Below are 20515 nucleotides of genomic sequence, written 5' to 3' on the forward strand. Positions count from 1 at the left end.
TTTATATCTAATAAACGTTAGAAACAAGTTTACGAATACATGAACGATAATCGCTTTTCCACTATTAATCTCTAAGGGATATCTAAATTCATGAGACATTAATAAGTGCTTAATCACTTGACCTTTGCGGCGGAAAAGTAGTAGATAAAAAATAATGGAAATCAAATTGTGGGTGGCCCTGAAAAGGGCCTTTACTCGTTCTCGTTCTTTATCACATTCCGAACAAGGTGTACGCGACACAGAATATGGTGTGCATCCGGATACACCTGCGTAATAGCAGCAGCAATTGCAGGTGAATCATCGGTCACAATGCCTACCAGTTGTCGACTGTTGGTACACCGTTGGAAAAAGAAGAGGAATCGAGAAATCAAGGCCGACGTTTCGCGACTTAAAAGGCAATGCACATGGGTATTGCCTTAAAATTCATATCCATGGCAACGACTTGAAACAGTCCAATAGCCGTCTATAATCTTACAAAACATAAATGCTGGACATTGGGTGTTCATAGAAGCCCTTCATTAAAAAAATTATAAAACAATTTACCAAATTACCTCCTCCGTCTAATACGTTGTGACGAACCGCTAGATCTTATACGCCCATTTCGCCAACACACAAATTTAATGTAGGATTTTTGATCTCTGCCAATATGCGAATCTCTCACTACATAATGACTGTAAGTCGATCTTTCAAAATTTGTGATAGTGGTCTTTAACGCTTCAACCGATGGAAACGCAACCAGAAACAAGGTAGTCAAAAAGACTTCCTCCATTTCCGTTACGTGAGAAACACCAGCGCTCGTACTCGGCACGTTACTCTGCTCCATAATGACGATTGAGATTGTGCTTCGTCGACAAGTACTGATAATTTATAACAATTTTCAAGACATAACTAACCAATTAAATCTAATTTTTGGAACTAGCCATTTCATTGGACGAAACACGGGATGAAAAATATTGTAATTTGGGGTTGGAAAATTTTTTTTTTTTTTAAAAAAATGGCCGGTCGGACAATATTATTCATTTAATCAGATTCATATAAATAGGAATAGATATTTTATATGGTTGTGTTAATATCATGTTAGATGACATTCAAAATATTTTATGTATATCCTATTTTAGGGAGATATATATATACATACATACAAACATTTATTTATGTGTGTGTATCCATATATATATATATATATATATATATATATATATATATATATAGGTGTGTAGGTGTGTAGTTCTATGTTTAAATTTTCTAATTTTATTTCAGGAGGGAAAAAATATGTTTGAGCACTTACTCACTCACTCACTCACAGACATGTAAGATGTACTAATAATAATAATAATAATAATAATATTATTATTATTATTATTATTATTATTAATAACACATCATCACATACACACAAATTATAATTGTAAAATGTATAATATATATATATATATATAACTGAGCATAATTTTGATTGGTTAATTAATAGACTAATTACAAATGACTATTTATCAAAATGTTTTCTAGAAAAAAAAATTCAACTTTCCATAACGAGAAGAGAATTCATCTAAATAAATAGTTTTCTTTTTTCTACATTTTATTATCATTATCATTAGTGTTGTTGTTGTTGTCGTCGTAATAGTAATATTCGTTGTTACTTTTCCCGTATTAAATCGTTTGGAAAAAGAAATAAATAAACAAGAATAAATGTTCAATATACATTCATAACCATTTTCTTATTGTTTAAAACAATTGATCAAAATTATATTTATTTATAGTTTTTTTTAAAAAAAAGGGAAAAAAAAGAAAGAAAAGAAAAATGATGTATCAAATAATAATAAAAAGAAGAAAAAAAGAAAATAATGTATGAATCAAATTATTATCTAATGAACAATATTTATTTATCACGACTATGTCATTTTATAATTGATTAATGGCCATTGGATTTTGGCAAACTATTTATTTAATTATTAAAACTATTTATTATATGCATTTATTCATAACAAAATATTTATTTATATCAAAAACAATTATTGGTGAACAATTAATTGATCAATTAAATGAATTAAATAATAATAATAATAATAATCAACAAAATAATCCATATCCATCATTATCACAATTAGAATCATATCGAATTAATAATAATCGATTTAATTCGAATGTAGATCATACATATAATTTTTATACAACTAATCCATATCAATCATATATGCCAATTAGTAGAATTATTAATCTATCTTATCCTTCTTCTAATATACATGAAAATAAATGGAATACTTATTTAAATCGTGTAAATAATCAATATACCAATCATAGTTCTATTAATCATATAAGTAATGGTAATATTCATAGTATTAATCAATCACATTATACCTCTATACGAAATATTTTTCCTAATTTAGTATCTAAATTATCATCTCCTTTCTCATCTATATCATCATTATCAGAATCTAAAACATCATTAGGTATAGGATATACTCCTGAAATATCACATCCTTTTATGGCCGGTGAATCACAAACAGAACAAATTTTAAAATATATATTAACTAATTATAAATCACATGAAAGACCAAATGAAAATTCTCAAGATCCAACTATTGTTAGTGTATTCATTCATATTATAGATATATCATCAAGTAATGTAGTACAAATGGAGTATACAATTAATTGTTATCTACGTCAACAATGGTATGATCCACGTTTATCATGGGATACTAATATTCAGTTAAGTAGTAATATTAAAGAATTATTATTAAATCAACAAAAAAATCAATTATGGCTTCCCGATTTATTTTTTCGTAATGGTAAATCAGGTTTTTTACATGATATGTCACAACCAAATTATTTATTACGTGTTAAATCTAATGGACAAGTATTATATAGTCAAAAAATTACAATGACATTATTATGTCAAATGTATCTACGGAAATTTCCAATGGATAAACAAGAGTGTACAGTTAATATTGGTTCATATGGATATACAATTGATCAATTAAAATTTATATGGCATCATGATAAACCTGTCACTATATCGAATAATTTACAATTATTAGAATTTGAAAGTCCACACGGTGCATATACTTTGGTAAGTAAAGAAAGAATTTCTTTTTTTTTTCCATAGCAACTTATAAATAATATTCATGCTACTACAGCTATTGCTATTACTTGGCTATTTCATAAAATATATTTTTGATCATAAAAAAACTTATCATGTGTCTCTTTATGTAGTGGTTTGTTTTTGACTATATATATTTGTTTATTTTGATTGAGATTATGAATCGATCAATGTTAGACTACTGTTTAAAATCTGGGCTCGTTTGACGGCCATTTCATCCTAGTATAGAACTCTCCAACAGTGTGTATCCACGTCCCTCCACACAGGATTCACACCCAACACCTTTGGTCTCGCGCACGAACGCTTAACCTCTAGACCATTAAACTGGCATCCGACTATATTATTGTTTAACTTCAACCACCCCACGATGTTGCCCGTTCATCTTCAATTGTGTTTATTATCAACTAAAACATTTGTATCTTAATCACTTTTTCCCTAAGTACCTTATCAGAGGTTACTATAAAAATGAATTTTCTTTTGTATAAACAATATCTATTTTTTTAGTCAAATACCTCTGTAAAAGTTTGAAACTAACAATGTGCATTTATTCAAATCTGTTGATTCATATTAGTCTAATCTTAAAATGAATAATAAACCTGAACTAATCCAATTTTTATAGGTTTTCATTTCTTTTTTCCATTTGAGATGATTTTCTTTTATTGGGATGATGAACTGAATAATGTTAGACTATCATTAAAAACCTGGAAGCGCTGGAATCCCACGAACGGGATCATAGATGTACACTGTTGAGGAGTCTCGCAATAGAACGAAACGGTCGTCCAGTGCTTTCAGGTTTCCAATAGTGGTCTAAGATCAATCAGTTCATGATCTCAAACAAAAACTTAATAATCTTCACAACCCTATACTAATAAATTTTTTTTTCAACTCAATATACAAGTTAACAATCTGTAACTAATCAAATAATCAAGGTATATCATAAATCATTATTGATTCATGTATACACAACAATAACATTATTTCTCAAAAAATATTCTAAAATAAATCACATATGATTTATCACAGTATTTTCAATTACAGATTTAATGGCTCATGAAAATCTTAAATGGTCACATTTATGGACATTTTAAAGCAGAACTTTAAATTACTGCCATTATTGCCACTTTTATTATTATTATTATTATTATTATTATTATTATGTGTACTACTCCTTACAGTATAAGTTAAGCTTTGGAAAAATCGATAATCATTCATATTTCCTTCGCAATTAAGATACCAAAAATAATTGTAACAATTTTAGGCAAATAAGTAGACAGATGACAATATCCAATATAAATGATAAGTTCTATCGAGTTAAATAATTAAAATTGATTTAAATTGTTGTTTTTTTTGTAAAATAAATTTTATTTCCTTCCGAGATTTCCTTTTTGTCAAGACAAAAAAACGAAGGAATTAAGTAGTATTTGTTGTGTCTGAAACTTAAATGGAACGAAAGAGAACTAAATGAAATTTACAGACAATAGTCTATATATATATATATATATATATATATATATATGTATACTATGTATAACAATATTCTGACGTAATAAAAAAGAAAATGAGATACCAACTTTTAACAACAAATATTTTCTGTTACGTTTATGTAATTTTTCTTCTCTTTAGATACAATTTACGTGTTGTATTGAAAATTATTTTATTTTTTTGGGGAAATTATTTATCCATTTTTATTCTTGTGTAGGAAATAGTTCTGTTGTATAAATGATATAACATTGAAAAGTTAAAGCTAGTTACAGTTGAATTATTTTTCCTTTTTTTTGGTGTGTGTGTGTGTGAAATGTTGGTTAAGACTTATAAATCAGATAGAATTGCTTTGGAAGTGTTTAAGTTAAATTATTTGATCACAAAATATTCACTGTCATTCTGGTATAAAATAAAGATCACAGTGTTTACTTTCAATTGAAAATATTCTGTAAGAGTTAAACTATCTACTTTTCATGATGATGATGATGATGATGATGACGACGACCTTGTTCTAGTCACTGCTTCAATATCATGATATTTTGAAATATATGAAACAAAACTAGGAGATTCTCTAAGGTTTTATGGAACCTCTTATCAACATACACTATAGTAAGTCAAATTATACACCAATAATGATTTCTCACTTTAGTGGATTGATTAAAATAGTCATTTTTCAATTGATTAGTCATAAATTAAAATATTTTTCAACCTACTTCACAATTTGATCAGTAGGATCATATACCTGACTAATTATTATATGTAGTAAAAAGTTCAATATGAATTTACACTTGTCAAATAAGTTATATAAACTAAAGAGATTTCTTGTCTTTCAATTTATTTCAACTATATTTAGGGTTTCTAACTCTTAAGAAGATTCTTTTAGTTGTGCTTTAAACATTTCAGCATCTTACTGAAGTCCATAGATCTGTTTTTCTCTTTTAGACTGGAAATGATCGAGAATTGTATCAAGTTTTAAAATCTCTGGTAAATTTGTAAATTGACCTGCTTACAATTAGCCCCTCGGTAGATGGGATGACTCAAATTAATGAATAATGTAAAGTGTTTAAAGATAGTCTGCAACAAAATCCGTTTAATATAGGTCTCGTGCTAGTTGGTACTCGTCAGCAAAAAGCATCTGGAATATTAAAGGAATTTATACTCTATGGCAGATTTGAACTTGTGTTACTCAGTTTCACAAAGCGACATGAAATCCTTACATTTAACCTTTTTTTAGCTTTATTTCTACAAACTATTACTCTGGAGCACTACTTACCCACTTCAGTTTGCGTATCCAAATAGCATCGCTGGTTCTTAGATAAAGAATGTTGTTTAGTACTAATTACATTAATTGTTACTTGGAAATTAAGTTACATCTAGAAAGTGAATACAATAACTTTACAGTGACCGGTAACTGAATAGTAACCGATTTCATAAGTGTCTAGTTCATAGTACTAATCTTATTTAATTGTTTAAGGATTAGATAACTTTATAACAAACGTTAATGATTACTGAACAACCAGTGTAAATACGTCATTCCTAAAAAAGGTCAATCACATCTTCAATAGCTCAATGTTAATATATCCCCTAGGCACAAAATAAATTTCACGAGGAGCATCAATTCTCTTAATTTAAAGATTCATCTGGATCTTGATTACTAATTGGAACAAAGCTTAAGTTCAGTTCATTCAGTTTATTACCTTCAATCTTCTCAAATCAAGATAACAATTGCACATTTATACGATTGTGTAATGCAAATCTTAACCAACTTGAAAATAATTTTCAATATGAACTAACATATTCATTAACAAACTATTAGTTGAAAACTAAAGTGTACTAATTGCACATCATTGAAAAATCATATAAAATAAACAAATTGTTTTATCACAATTAATATTCACTTGTAAAGAGAATTATATTTTCAAGTAACCGTAATAGTAATAATATCAGAAGGGGTTTGTGAAGATTTTGGAAATTTCACAGATTGAAATCATGAGTCAATTCAAGTTAGACCACCACGCAAAACCTGGAAGCACTGGACGACCTTCTCGTCCTAGTATGGGACTCCTCAGCAGTGCGCATCCACCATCCCGCACCCCGCGGGATTAGAACCCAGGACCCAACCAATTAGACCACTGAGACGGCATCCAATGGTGTTAATGTCTAACTTCAACTAATCCACGAAGTTGCGCCACCGTACACCATTGTCTCCAGTGAGTTGGTATCTCACAACAGATCTGGTTGAACTCCACTGGTAACGGCTTCTCACTAGAACTCCAGGAGTATCTCTTGAAGTCAGTCACTAGTGAGCAGATGATTATTATCAGAAGGGGTTTGTGGAGATTTTAGAAATTTCACAGATTGAAATCAGTGGTCTAGTTGGTTAGGCGCTTGGCGCGAGACCGATACGTCTTGGGTTCGAATCTCGCGGGGTGCGGGATCGTGGATGCGCACTGTTGAGGAGTCCCATACTAGGACGAAACGGCCTTCCAGTGCTTCCAGGTTTTCCATGGTGATCTAGCTTCAATTGACTCATGATTTCAATCTGTGAAATAATAATTATAGACAACTATATTAGTGTAACTCACTTGGTGATAATAATCTTAATCTATCTGGGAATATTTCCACAATTTCTTTTGTTGTTGTTGTTGAATATTTCAAATCTAAATTTGTGTATTGTTATTTGTTTTATTAAATATTCATAAAGATTAGTAATTTATTATCTCATAAAAATAATTAACTAATGTCATTTATTATTAACTCATATAATAACTCTACATAATAAGCAGAAGAGAATGTTAGTCAATCTCTTTTGTTTTCTTTTTATTCATTTTATTTAAGTAGTTAAGTAATTTAGAAAATTTTTCCCAAAGTTTCTATTTAAGTTAAGATTATAATATTATTAATACAAGTGTTTGTTATATGTTAGGTAAATGAAAGTAGTCAATAAGAAATGCTTATTTCTTAGGTTTCATGTATGTAGGCAATGGTCAAAAAGATATACCTGAAATTTTGTAGAAAGTCATATTCTCTAGTAGATAAGAACCTGTGTTACTTAGTTTCATAGTCTGAGACATTATCATTGAACTATTCAGTCATGTTGATCAGGAATAAGGAACTTTATAAAAACGATATTGTTCACTATTCAGTGAACAATTAATTGAAATCTATTCTAGTTTAAAAGTTGATAAATGCTCGACGTAGTTTTAAGCCTCTTTGATATAAGTGAAATTATACTGATTATTTGATTGGTTTATAACCGATTGATAAATGTACATACTTTTTACTGGAGAATAAGTTAATTTCCCAAAATTAGTATGGGTTTTTTCCCGTTCAGTTAGCTTCATAAAATAATTGTTTAGTCTTTAATCTGTCATACTCTATACAATAATGACTGTAAAGAATTATATTTGATTGTTTGTGATGTTTAAGACTCCAATGTCTGTTACCATATTAGATGCCCAGAACTCTGATCACAATATTGTCTAGGTATTTACAAACTGGATGTATATATGTGACATAGTGATTAACAATGAAATTCAGGATGTGTATTCTGTTGTTTTTGTTTTATAATCAGAGAAGAGTTGTTTGAGATTTCTTCAATAGAATTCATTTATATTCTGGTTGATGTAGTATGTTTCACTAATTATACTCTAATTTATAAAGTATTCAATATTGGTTTCTAATTTCAGTCAAAAAATGAACAATTGCATCATGTTATAGTCAAATAATAAGTCTCAAGGAATTCCTTATTATTCAACTAAATTAATCTTAATACATAAGACACTATGATGTTTATAGGGACATTTTTGTTACTTGTTAAAAGAATAAATAAATAAATTCAACATGTTTGTCAAGATAACAAAATCTAATTGAAATCTGTCGTTACAATGAAAACAATGTCATTTGAATCACTTATCTATTTACAAATATTCTTTTTTGGAAACTGACATAATTCGATGCATGAAAATATTCTCCCTCCCTCCCCCTTCCTCTCTCTCTCTCCCTATATATATATATAATGGATGGTTGTTTGTTCAGTATCAGTATTCCTTCCTCCCTTCAAATCAAAATCAACATTTTATTGTGTATTTCAACTAGAAACAAAACAAAACAAACAATTTGATTGAAATTTCATTTAATTTCCTTTTCATAATCGTACACAAATATTCAAAAGGAAATTTTATTACATGTATTTTCCTAGAGAAGAAAAACTTATGAGAAGTTGTGTTTTATTTTTAGAAAAAACCTTATTTCCAAGGAATCGGTCAGTTTTCTTAAAATATGAATATGTAAGAGAATCTACTAAATTCTATTCACCTTAGATAGTGTCTAAGAATAAAATCAAGTATACTTACAGATTTGACACCAGTCAATAAGGTGTATTTATATCGAATTGCTGATGACCACACTGAAATTCAAATATCTACTATACTTAACTGATTACTGCTACTGAAACGGTTAATGGTTATGGATGAGAAATAATTACTTTCTGATGGTTTTCAAGAGAAATGAGAGTGAAATAACTTGATGAAATAAAGAGGATACAACTTTGCGATGAAGATTTATTCATGAACAACCCACTAGTTTCATTACTGTTGCTCAGTCGACAAAAAAGATATGAAGTTGTACATAATCTTAGATGTTCGTTTGATCAGTGGGTAATTATTAGTGCATTAAACTAGTAGTCAATCAATAATTTGGCGTGCGTATAAAACTAGTTAAATCGAAAGGTCAGAAAAATGCTTTAACTAACAAATACAGCTAAATCTGGGAGTTATACATTTTACTATTACGTAATACTACCACTTTTGACTGAATGAGCTTATATAGGACATCAAACCTTAATCCAGATTTCGCATTAGAGATAAAATTTGAGACTAAATTTGAAACTGTATTGGTTTTATTTTCTTGGGTTTTCTCAACTGACGATCAAGATAATTTTTTCAGCTAACGCTTCAATCAGTTTCAACTCGTGCAATAAGCTACTCACTATATTAATAAGTAGTACACAAATTCAAGACAAATAAAATGTTTTGCAATATGTTTCATAAACTACAATTATCTTATCGATTTGTCTTTCATTCCAGAATGTCATTAATAGATTTTGACAGAAATGAAACCATTTATTTGCTTATAAGAGTCTTCATTTTTCATCATATTAACCACTAAACTGAAGTCATATTAAAACAAAATTCTATTCAGTTCACGGTCATATTTATATTTACTGAAATAATATACTTCGAAACTAATAATAAACAGATAAATAAACATGAAAAAGCTCATGTTTTATTAAACTTAAGTTATTTATGTTGTTAAGTGAATATAGAGTCATTTTTAGATATTCTTTATGTTATATTTGGATAAGGAATAAGTGGATAATAACCTCTAGGATCCACTTGTGGATCATTATTAGATATATTCTTAGTGTATCATTATTAAGTAACTATATTATATGTATATCCATATTCTTTTTATTATGAGCTCTTATTTGACCTAGTGACTATTATTAAACGACTTACTATTCTTAAGATATTCCCCATTTATTAGTAACAGTTTCTCACAAACACAAAAACTTTTTGGCATGATTTTGTATAGTTGTTATTTTCGGTTTTATGGTATGATGCAATCTGGCTTTTTTTGCATGTAAACCCAGTATGTATGAAATATAGGATTCGTATAGCGTGGGGTGATATTGACGTTATGGAATGAATTGGCTGGGTTAGATGATTAGCTATTATCTCGGTGGACCAATAAGAAATCAGAGTTGAATTTACGCTGCTCGTACTGGTTTATGCGTCATTGATCTGGTCAATAAGCCAGTGTTCTAATTGACAATCTTTTCACGTGATTATAAACAGGCCATAAAAACATAACACTCTAGCATTTTATATCATTATTAAAAAGAGTGGAAATAGCCTTTATTGTTAGTATTTTTGATTGAATCCATTTGATGTTGAAAGCGAAAATCATCAAACTATAGTTCTGGTTTGAACATCAGCATTGCATTGTGGTAGGTACATCCGGTTAACAAGTCCGAGATGGAAATAAACGCTAGTCCTGAATTCCACTGTCAGTCATAATCCATCTATTTTATATCGCTTAGAATTTTAGTTATGAAGTAGAGATAAGATTAAGTTAGTACCAACTTATGTTTCACTTCTCTCGCTTAAGATGTAGTGTATTAATGACAGCTACTGTTCCAATTGATTAGTTAGTATAGAATCTGTCCCTTGTATTGTGCACATAGATCAGTATGGCTAAACAAACGTATAATTTAAATTGCATACGATTCTATTTTGGCTTATCTAATCCAAATGGTCCGTTATGTAGAAATATGAATAGTTTATTGTGTTAATCTATAAAAAAAGTGATTAGTTTCCTGATCATTCAAGTGATGGGACCATATCAGATGGCTCTCAGATTGCATATTCAACCGAGTGGTTGAAAACCTGATCCTTTAACCACAAAGCAACCTCTCTGTAACGGTGTTTATATGATTAACTACGCTATGAATCGACTAAACCAATCGAAGCCAATTCCATAATTTAACTATAGAAACATGATTACCTAGGAAACCTAAACGTCATAAATTCGATCCTTCGTGATGGAATGTATGCGTTTTTGACGTTATATGGTCACGAGTTTAAATAAGACAGCCACTCAGTGTTCTCTGATTCTTAGCTAAAAAAGACAGTCTTCATTTCTTGTAGCCAACAAGTTATGTTACGATCAGTATGAATCAATCACAGTTTCTTGGCTAGTCAATGTTTGTTATTCAGGTTATTTTTTGGCCAATAAAATAGAAAATGTGCTTTCAATAAAATTGAAAGTTTGGAAAACTTTTACAAACATATAAGATTGTGATAATCTGTCTACCTTCCAAAATTTTAAGTTTAGTAACTCATCAGTGAGCTTGTAGAAACTTATATTCTCTGACTGTTTCCACTACACACTAAACTGAAACATTCTCTACTAGTATATCGGCCCATTTTTTAACAAATAACCTAATATTGTCTCTATGTAAAAATTGATTAATATATTGATATGGGTTAATAGTGAACTTCACAGCACTTTTTTCGAGCTATTCAGCAATTCCCATTTGAATATACCATCATTTTAGTATAATATTTATTTTTGGTTCTCAAGACTAGCCAATACTGATCATTTCAAACAGTATAGCGTTACCTAATTGATTAAGAAATCACTAAAGCAACCGTTGTTAACCTCTATCTAAAATGTAATTAACAGACAGTATTCATAGTCGAATTTGAAGAACAGGTCGTGATTATTTACTGTAACCCTCGTACATCCATTATCCATCCATCTTTAAATGACAAACACACTGATACACTATCTTTTCTTTCATTAAATTTTTGTATGTATATATATAATCATCACTATCGTACATCAATATACAAATTATATCTAGTTGTATGTTATAAAACGTTTTACCCATGGGAAATTACTAATACAATCTCTTAATTAACCGATTCACATGTTCCAGGTAATGATTATGTTAAAACTGGATAAGACATGATATCATCTTTTAATTTAGTATGATATTTATTCTATGTATCATTTGTTTTATGTTTATTTCAATGCACAATCTAATCAGCAAAATATTTTCTCGTATAATTTCAGTGTAAACTTCATTAACAGTTCTACCGTTCCAGTTATGTATGATATTTGTGGAGCCTTTTATTTTGTCGTTACTTAGATCAAATGATGTTTATTGACGGGCTCTCCACTCTAGTGGCCCGGGATCTGACTCCAGTTTGATCGTATGAATGATTGTTGTTGAAATATATATGTCGCCTATCCTCGTATATAATCATCGACTTAAATCCCGTTAGTCAATAACGGAATTAAGTCAAATGACGAGAAGAGAATTTTGGATACATATATTTTGTATATGAAGCAAACAGAATAGAGAGAAGTGAAACTGCCCGCAGTGGTAAGCCAACCCCCTTTATTCAAGCGTTAATCGATATTTATAGTCGCAAAAAAATGGGCTACACACATGTGATGAATAGGATAAGAAGTGTACACACATATGCCCTCATATAAAAACAGTGAAGATTGATAAGCGAATAATTAACAAGGTCAAAATATGACTCAAGTAGAATGAATAGATTGGCCTGTTCGAAAGCTAGAATAAGAGTACATGGGCTTCATTGTCAACCGACACTACATATTCATTGACTAATCGTCAAATATCACTAAATTACTTCATTCTTCCATTTTGTCGTAAAAATTTCATCCCTTTTAAATAAACATTACTTGTTCTTTAAAAAGGGTTTGTACTTTCTAAATGGTGATATTATTAAGTCCCATCAATGATTCACAGAAAAGCTTTCAGAAGCAGGAAAATTTTTGAAATAACATAAACTAGCCAACATTCTTTATAAAGTTTAAGAAGAGTTTTCGAAAACAGTAGATTGTAATTTCATTATCATATCCGAAAAATCATGGAACTTCTTACCAGTTCAGCATCTTTTGTGGAATCTTTTAGAATTTCAAGATTATACATGGTCTTATAAGTAACTTTGCTTATTATGCATAGATAAACCTTGAAAGTAATACTTCTTCAGTATTTCAGCTCAAAAATCTAAAATAGAAGACTTATGTGGACTAAGAAGCTCTTGTGAAGTCTGTGTTTGATTATTTAAATATGAAACGTATTTAGGGTTAAGTTATCCCATCTCTGGCGGCATTTTCGCATCACGAACGAATACCAAATAAGACAGGGCACATGTTTTAGATTTACCTGCGAATCACAAACGAAAAACTATGTCTTCTTTGTCCACAAAGAATATAGTACTTATATAGGTTTTTCCTCTTAAATATCTGTTTTTCTGTTTACATGAGGCAATCACTTAGATTAATAAGCAAATAATACATCGAAACAAAACCATTAAGTGATCGCTCAGCTGATTAGTTAATCACTTTGTAAATCATGCATTCGTTCATAAATGCATATCCATCAAAACTTATTTCGCTTACTAGACTTTGTTATTAGTATGATAAGAAAGCTAAAGGTTGTTAGGTCCCGATAAGCATAATAAATGATAATTTTGGGATCCATTTATGGAACAATACTAAACGTATATTTCTATTGTATGATTATTAAGTAACTAAACTATACATATTCATATTCCTCTTATTATAAGCTTTATTTTAACCCATAAACTATTATTATAAGTCTTACCATTCTTGAGTTATACCCAGTATATTAATTACTACCTCACTCACTCACAACCACATCTGGCTAATTCTTGTACAAATGTGGTTTCATATTTTATTGGTACGTTGTGGTCTGTTTGATTGGTATATAAACTCAGTATGTTTGAAATATAATGATTCATATTGCAGAGGCTGAGATTGGCGTTCTGGACTCGACTGGCTGGGCTAGGCGGGAAGCAGGACTAATCAGAAATCTAGGCTGCTCATACGGGTTTACGCGTCATTGGTCCGATCGATAAGTCACTGCTCTCTAATCGGCGGTCACATGTTATAACAAACGTATAATAAATAATCTTGTTTACACGGTGTCAGCGGAAGGTGAGTGTCAGTTTGAGTGACCACACATGTATGTCATCTGTATATCTGTGTTTGATTACTCTAACAATTGAACTTTCACAAACCACAGTCTTTTCTTCCTTCAATGTCTAACATGTTAAACATATCATATATTGTTTTATGAAATGTTAATTTGTTCTCAGATTATACCATAGATTAATATATACTTAGAGTTACTAACATACACTTATACGCATCTATAGATACTCATATATAAAAATGTGATAACATTATTCTATCTTAAACCTAACATAGTTTGAAAAGCATTGACGTTAGGATCTATAAATAATTCTGAAACATATTTCTTCTCCGAAAGTTTTTTCTTTTGAAAAAAAATACATAAATCTTGTATTAGGCAACAATGAAAAAAATCAATCGGACTTTATTTCTAGGCATTATCAACTATGTATGGAAAGAATCTGAAGATTATATATAGGCTGACAGTGAAGTAGTGTCATAAAAAAGAATGAATAAAGAGAAGAAACTTATTTTCAACTAGCTTTTCATTATGGTTCTACACTTTATATATATATATATATATATATATATATATATATAGAGAGAGAGAGAGAGTATTTGTGCATTTCATTCGGTATCTAGGTATACTCTCTCTTCCACTCTTGTGTTCTCGCTCAAGTAGTTAGTTCGAGGGGAAAGGTTAACTTGTAGAACGTTGTGTATCGCTATCAGATTTCGACTATCAGATCACCGACTGTTATAGCAAATAGTATATTGTTTCTAGATGTTCAAATAACAAGAAGAGTAGATGGAACATTTAAAAAAGAGATACATAGATAATTTACAGTTGAACAGTGTACTCATTTCTATAATGGCTGTACTAGTTATATATAAAAGAGACTTAGTAAAGATGCTTATTCATCATTCTAGAATGATTTGTTCTGGTGTCACCATAATATTCTTTGTTTAATCATAAATAATATCTATTCCCAATCAGTTACCCTGTATGATTAGGTTGATTATTTCACAAAAAATAATGAAATTTTATTTAGTTTAATAAACTGCACCTTAACATACTGATAACAATATATATAACTGATTCATGTTCAGTGTTCATTCTCCATGGTAATGATCATCCTTATAGCTTAATTTATTCTATACAAACAATTAAACGATAAGAAATATCATTTAAATCTCTTTTAAACAAACAAATGGTTCTTGTTGACTGTTCAAGTAAACAAATTTAATAATAATAATGATAATAATCTCAAGTATTGTTCATAATTGTTCCCCATTGAAATATCACTAGTTATATTATAAAAAAGGATTAAAGAGGCGTTAACTTATGAATTTATGTAATAAATTTATAATCGTGCATATAACTTCTGTTTGTTTATTCAACTGTAATAATAATAATAATAATAATTACTATTATTATTATCATCAAATATATGAAAAAGAAAGTTTTATTAACCTTTTTTTCAATATTGGGTTGAATAGTTTCGATAAGTTATACACTTAACTATCTCTTTTTTAAAAGAAAAAAAACTTACATTCTCCTTTTTTCTGTGTGTATTTGTTCCTACATGACTGAGTAACAATGGGATACATCTACATATATGCACATACACACATTATTATTATTACGTGGAAAATTAGTTGTATACCTGAAACTGATGTCAACATATAAATATATGGTAATTTATTTAGTTGTCTGATGCAATATAAGATGCATTCTTGATACTGTCCATGTGTGTCTGTTTATTAAATGACAATAACAGTAGTACTAATATCTAAATTATATTTATAGATGAGTGAAAATATTCTGTCATTTTGGGTGGAAAGAAATTACTGACTATTCTGTACAAATACTATTATTAGTATTTTTAGTGAAATGTCAGTATTATTATTATTATTGGTAATGATATCTGTAACAATCGAAATAATGAATTAGAAATAACATCCCAACTCACCTTCCCATTGTTGTTGTTGTTGTTAATTCGATTATTCAAACATATTGAAAAAAAATTAGATCCATAAGTCAATTGAGGAAATCATTTCAAAAAAATATGTATGTTATACTTAACTTTTGTCAACGGATTAAACAATCCTTAAATATCTATCCCCTCTATGTTAAGTGGATGGTGTGAAAAATACACTTCAGTATAAATAAAATGATAATCATGTGAAAATTTTACACTCATTTAAAATTAATATTTTAGGCTGTAGAGAAAAAGAAAACAACTTACAGAATGATTATAAGTGTTTATTTTTTCAACTAGAACTTATCATTTTTATTAGCCCTACTTATAAGTAGTATCGAAATATACAAATTTATAATTTGTCGATTATTTTTTTTAACAACAACAGCTTAGCATTATAAAAAGAGATGAATGATGGTCAGTAGTGGAATCTACGAAGCACGTCAAGTTCTATTTAAGATTTGTCAGATGGATTTACCTGCATCTCAGAGTTTATGTTCACTCCAGGACTCGTACACAGTACCATTCACTTCAAACGATATGGTGTTATCTATTTAGCTACTGAGTCTAGACAGCCACTAGCTTGTGAAATGGAATGAAGTTTTATAACTTGGCTAAGCGTTTTCATTAATTCTCAGTTCACAATTTTTAAAAACGTATGTGAATGTAAATAGGTTAAGGATTATTATTATTTTTAAGGATTATAAACTCTTATTTAAAACTTTCTAAATCTAAACTACCTCTTATTTATGAATGAGTAAAACACAATTAGTTTAACTTTTTTCCAGTGATTATCCCACGTTTCAAGTTTCACTCATGAATATATATTTAATGAATATTAGAATTCCTAAAAATTGATTGTTTCTATGTTCCTGATAAGAAATTGGATTGGAAAGTTTTACAAAAATTGTAGTTAGGTAAAAATAAAATTCGGACATGAAAATCATTTTTAGGAAGAAATTGAATTATCTCACTGTTGATAATGTTGACCGGATTCTAATTATTATTAATGGAAATACGAGCATCTTAAGTGGGTGTCCTCAATGTAGCCATTTTCCTAGTCCCTATATGCAGATCAACTTAAATATTCAAGTATATTCGGCTGGGGGATCCAAGGCAGGACGTAACATGTGTTATGAATTCGATTGTTAGTCAAAAGCCCGTATACTCCGTAGATTGTGACAGTTTCCATCTCTTGATCTATCGTCTTTTATCTTTTCTTTGCATTATTAAGATTAACTTTTTCTTCTCAGCTCAACTATCTTCGTGAACGGAAACTGTGAAAAGCTCTTAGTTTTTATGGGATTCACGAACAGATCTAAGTTGGACAACGATTAGAAACCTTTGGGCACTGGACAACCGCTTTGAACTAGCATGGAACTCCTCAGCAGTGTGCAGCCGGGAATTGAACCCGAGGTCTCCGGTCTCTCATGCGAATACATAACCTTTAGACCAAGGAGTCGAGATCCAATTGTGAATAAATCTCACTTAGATCAATTCACAATGTTGTGCGACCACCTAGCATAGTCTTTAGCAGGTACCTTCTTCATACTTGACACAATTGGACTTCACTGGTCACAACTTTCCACCAGAACTCTTAATATTTTCTCTTGAACCTTGTCAGTTTTTGGTTTAATTAAAACTCCAATATTATCACTCAAAAAAATGGAAAACAGGAAAACAATGACTATATTCTATCGATCAACTATGCATGAATTTTTTCCGCTCGTGCTTTTTGTTAATAGAAAGGAGAGATATGGATCAAGTTTAAATATTAATCAATCTATCTATTTGTTTTTCTTGTTTTTGGTTTTATCAATCTTTCATTAACCCATATACACTTGATATATTTTTAGAGTTATGAATTAGCATAAACAAATTTAAATTAGCATTTTTCCAGAATATATTTCTTCTTTAAAACAAATAACTATTATTCCTTTTGTTCATGTTCTGTTTCTGTGTTATCACACTTCATCAGAAGGAGATTATTTCATCAAAGGCGATTTTGTCAATAATTAAACACTTCAATGTGTGTTCGTTTATTTATTTGTTTATTTATTTCTTTATCCTCCTTTTTAATGAATATTATCTTTTTAAAATTTTCTTTCAGTTGTTTATCTTTCCTCTTTGTCCTCGTCTTCCACCTCCTCTTATTCTCCTTCGTCGTCTTCTTCTTTCTCTTTTTTTCCTTCTCCTCTGTCATATTCCTCTTCTCAATAACATTATTTACAGTCATAATCATTTTGAGATAGTTAATTGAATGAGATTCATTTCAATTGTACATATTACATATACAAATATAGATATGTTATTATGTATATATTTGTTTGTGTTTGAGTGTAAGTACCAGGGTACATATATATATTATAAGCTACTGAGTAAAGATAATTACCAATCTGTTTGACGAATATGGATTTATTTTTAAGAGTTTTTATTTTCTCGTTGTTGATAAGTCTTAAATAGGACGAATCTTGAGTCATCGATTCCACCGCTAGTCACAGCCCAAGTTTATTAAAAACTTGAGATCGAATAATAATATCGAGGCAGCCCACCCAAAATTCATCAATGCCAATGACAGGGAAATACAAATCCAAACGAAGAGTAATTATGTCAATTTTAATTCTAATTCATACACACCTTGGTTGTTTGGATCTTCCCATTAATGTTTAGGACTGTAATTGATCAGTTACTTTTGGCATATGGGCATCTTATGAGGATTGCCTAGATATTGCCACTAAGTCATAAGTATTTTAAGAATAGATGGATAGTGTCTAGTAGGGGTATTTTGGACGCTTGATTTATCCTATTTGTGTGTACCAGCATCCCAGAGCTGATGTTCACTCCAGGGCTTGAACCCAACATCTTTCGCTTCAAATATCATCTATTTATTCACTTAGCGATATCTCAACTTTATTTCTATGATTTTCTCCATTAGTTTGTAAACAAATATGTACATTATGCATATGAAATTGACAGTAATTTGTTACGTTATGCTTTGAAAAGTCAAAATATTTAAAAATTGGACAACATCAGATGATAATAATACGGATAGACATTTACATATATATACACATTCAACATGAATATCTCAGCACAATAAAATTTATATTTTGATGTTATTCAGTTGATTTATTCTGTTTTTCAATACATACATATTCATGTTTACATCTTCCATTCTCTCTCTCTCTGTGCCGTTATGAATGGAATGATACCAAGAATGATTAATCTGTAGGATTGAAACCAAATGTTAAAACGGAATAACGACAATTTTATTTTATCTCCAAAATCAATATAAATCAACAATGATTTTCTGTACAAGCATTAATTCATGAAATTATTAAAGTAAAATCAATCATAGTAACAAACTCGAAAACACGGAGTTCATTGAAGGAATCTCTCTCTCTCCCCTCACAACGAATTTATTACCAAACTGTATCATATTGGAACCGTGAAAATTTTATATAGTGATTTTGTAAAGGAATAATGATGTAAAAGAAAGATCATATCGCTGGAATAAATAGTGTGAATCATGACAATTAAAGATTGTGTATACAAATGACAAGCTTTGGGAAATTAATAACAATTTCATATGTGGAGATTATTGAATTTCATTTAAATAATAAATTGATCTAGGTTAAACAATCTGAAAACACCGGACTACAGCTTAATATCAATATAGGATTCCTCATAAGTCTCCACTCACACGGGAGTCGAACCTAAGATGTTCGGTCTCTTGCGCGAACCCTTAACATGTAGATAAATGAGCCGGCATCCAACGGTGTTAACGTCTAACTTCGTTTAATCAACAATAGAGCATGATCGTCTTCGGAAACGACTGTTCAGTGCTCCAATGTTTTCAATGGTGGTCTGACTTAGATCGATTCCTGATTTCAATGAACTCATATATATATATATATATATATATATATATATATATATATTCAGAGGTAGCCAGTGTAAAATATCTGAACATCGTATTTCTCTCTACCCCTTTTTGTTGTGGATCGGTTCAATTCGCCACACCACATCACTACTTTGAAAATAAATTGACGTAATAAATATCCAAGTAGTAGAATCAGCAATAGAAAAAATATAGTCATAAGGAATGTTATTCAAGAAGCTAAATGGGATTCATGAAAAGAAATATATATATACTTTTGCAACTCAGAATCTAAGAAAGACAAATAGTCTGTGCATGCCATACCATTTCGACCACTTATAAGTTAATCAACGGTCAAAATAATCGTGAAGACCATAACCTGGTAGTTTTGACACAACTTTACCAAAGAAATTATTTTCCTAATCTTACTTTTAGAAAAATCCCTCATTCAACATAGATAGAGTTGTAGAAGGGGAGGGGATAGGGGAATAATTTAAAACAAATATAGAATTTAATTAAATCAATAGGATATAG

General features: G+C 29.7%; 1 protein-coding gene across 1 annotated transcript in view; it reads left to right on the forward strand.

Moving 5' to 3' along the window:
- The first annotated feature begins 1601 nt into the window (after nt 1–1601).
- GABRB3 (Gamma-aminobutyric acid receptor subunit beta-3) overlaps nt 1602–20515 on the forward strand; it is an 89312-nt gene continuing 70398 nt past the window's right edge. Inside the window, exon 1 of the mRNA XM_012937820.3 lies at nt 1602–3070. Coding sequence (XP_012793274.3) covers nt 1916–3070 — 1155 coding nt within the window. The 5' untranslated portion in view covers nt 1602–1915. The remainder of the gene's footprint in view (nt 3071–20515) is intronic.

Source organism: Schistosoma haematobium, chromosome 6 (assembly GCF_000699445.3).
Source record: "Schistosoma haematobium chromosome 6, whole genome shotgun sequence".
Lineage (NCBI taxonomy): Eukaryota > Metazoa > Platyhelminthes > Trematoda > Strigeidida > Schistosomatidae > Schistosoma > Schistosoma haematobium.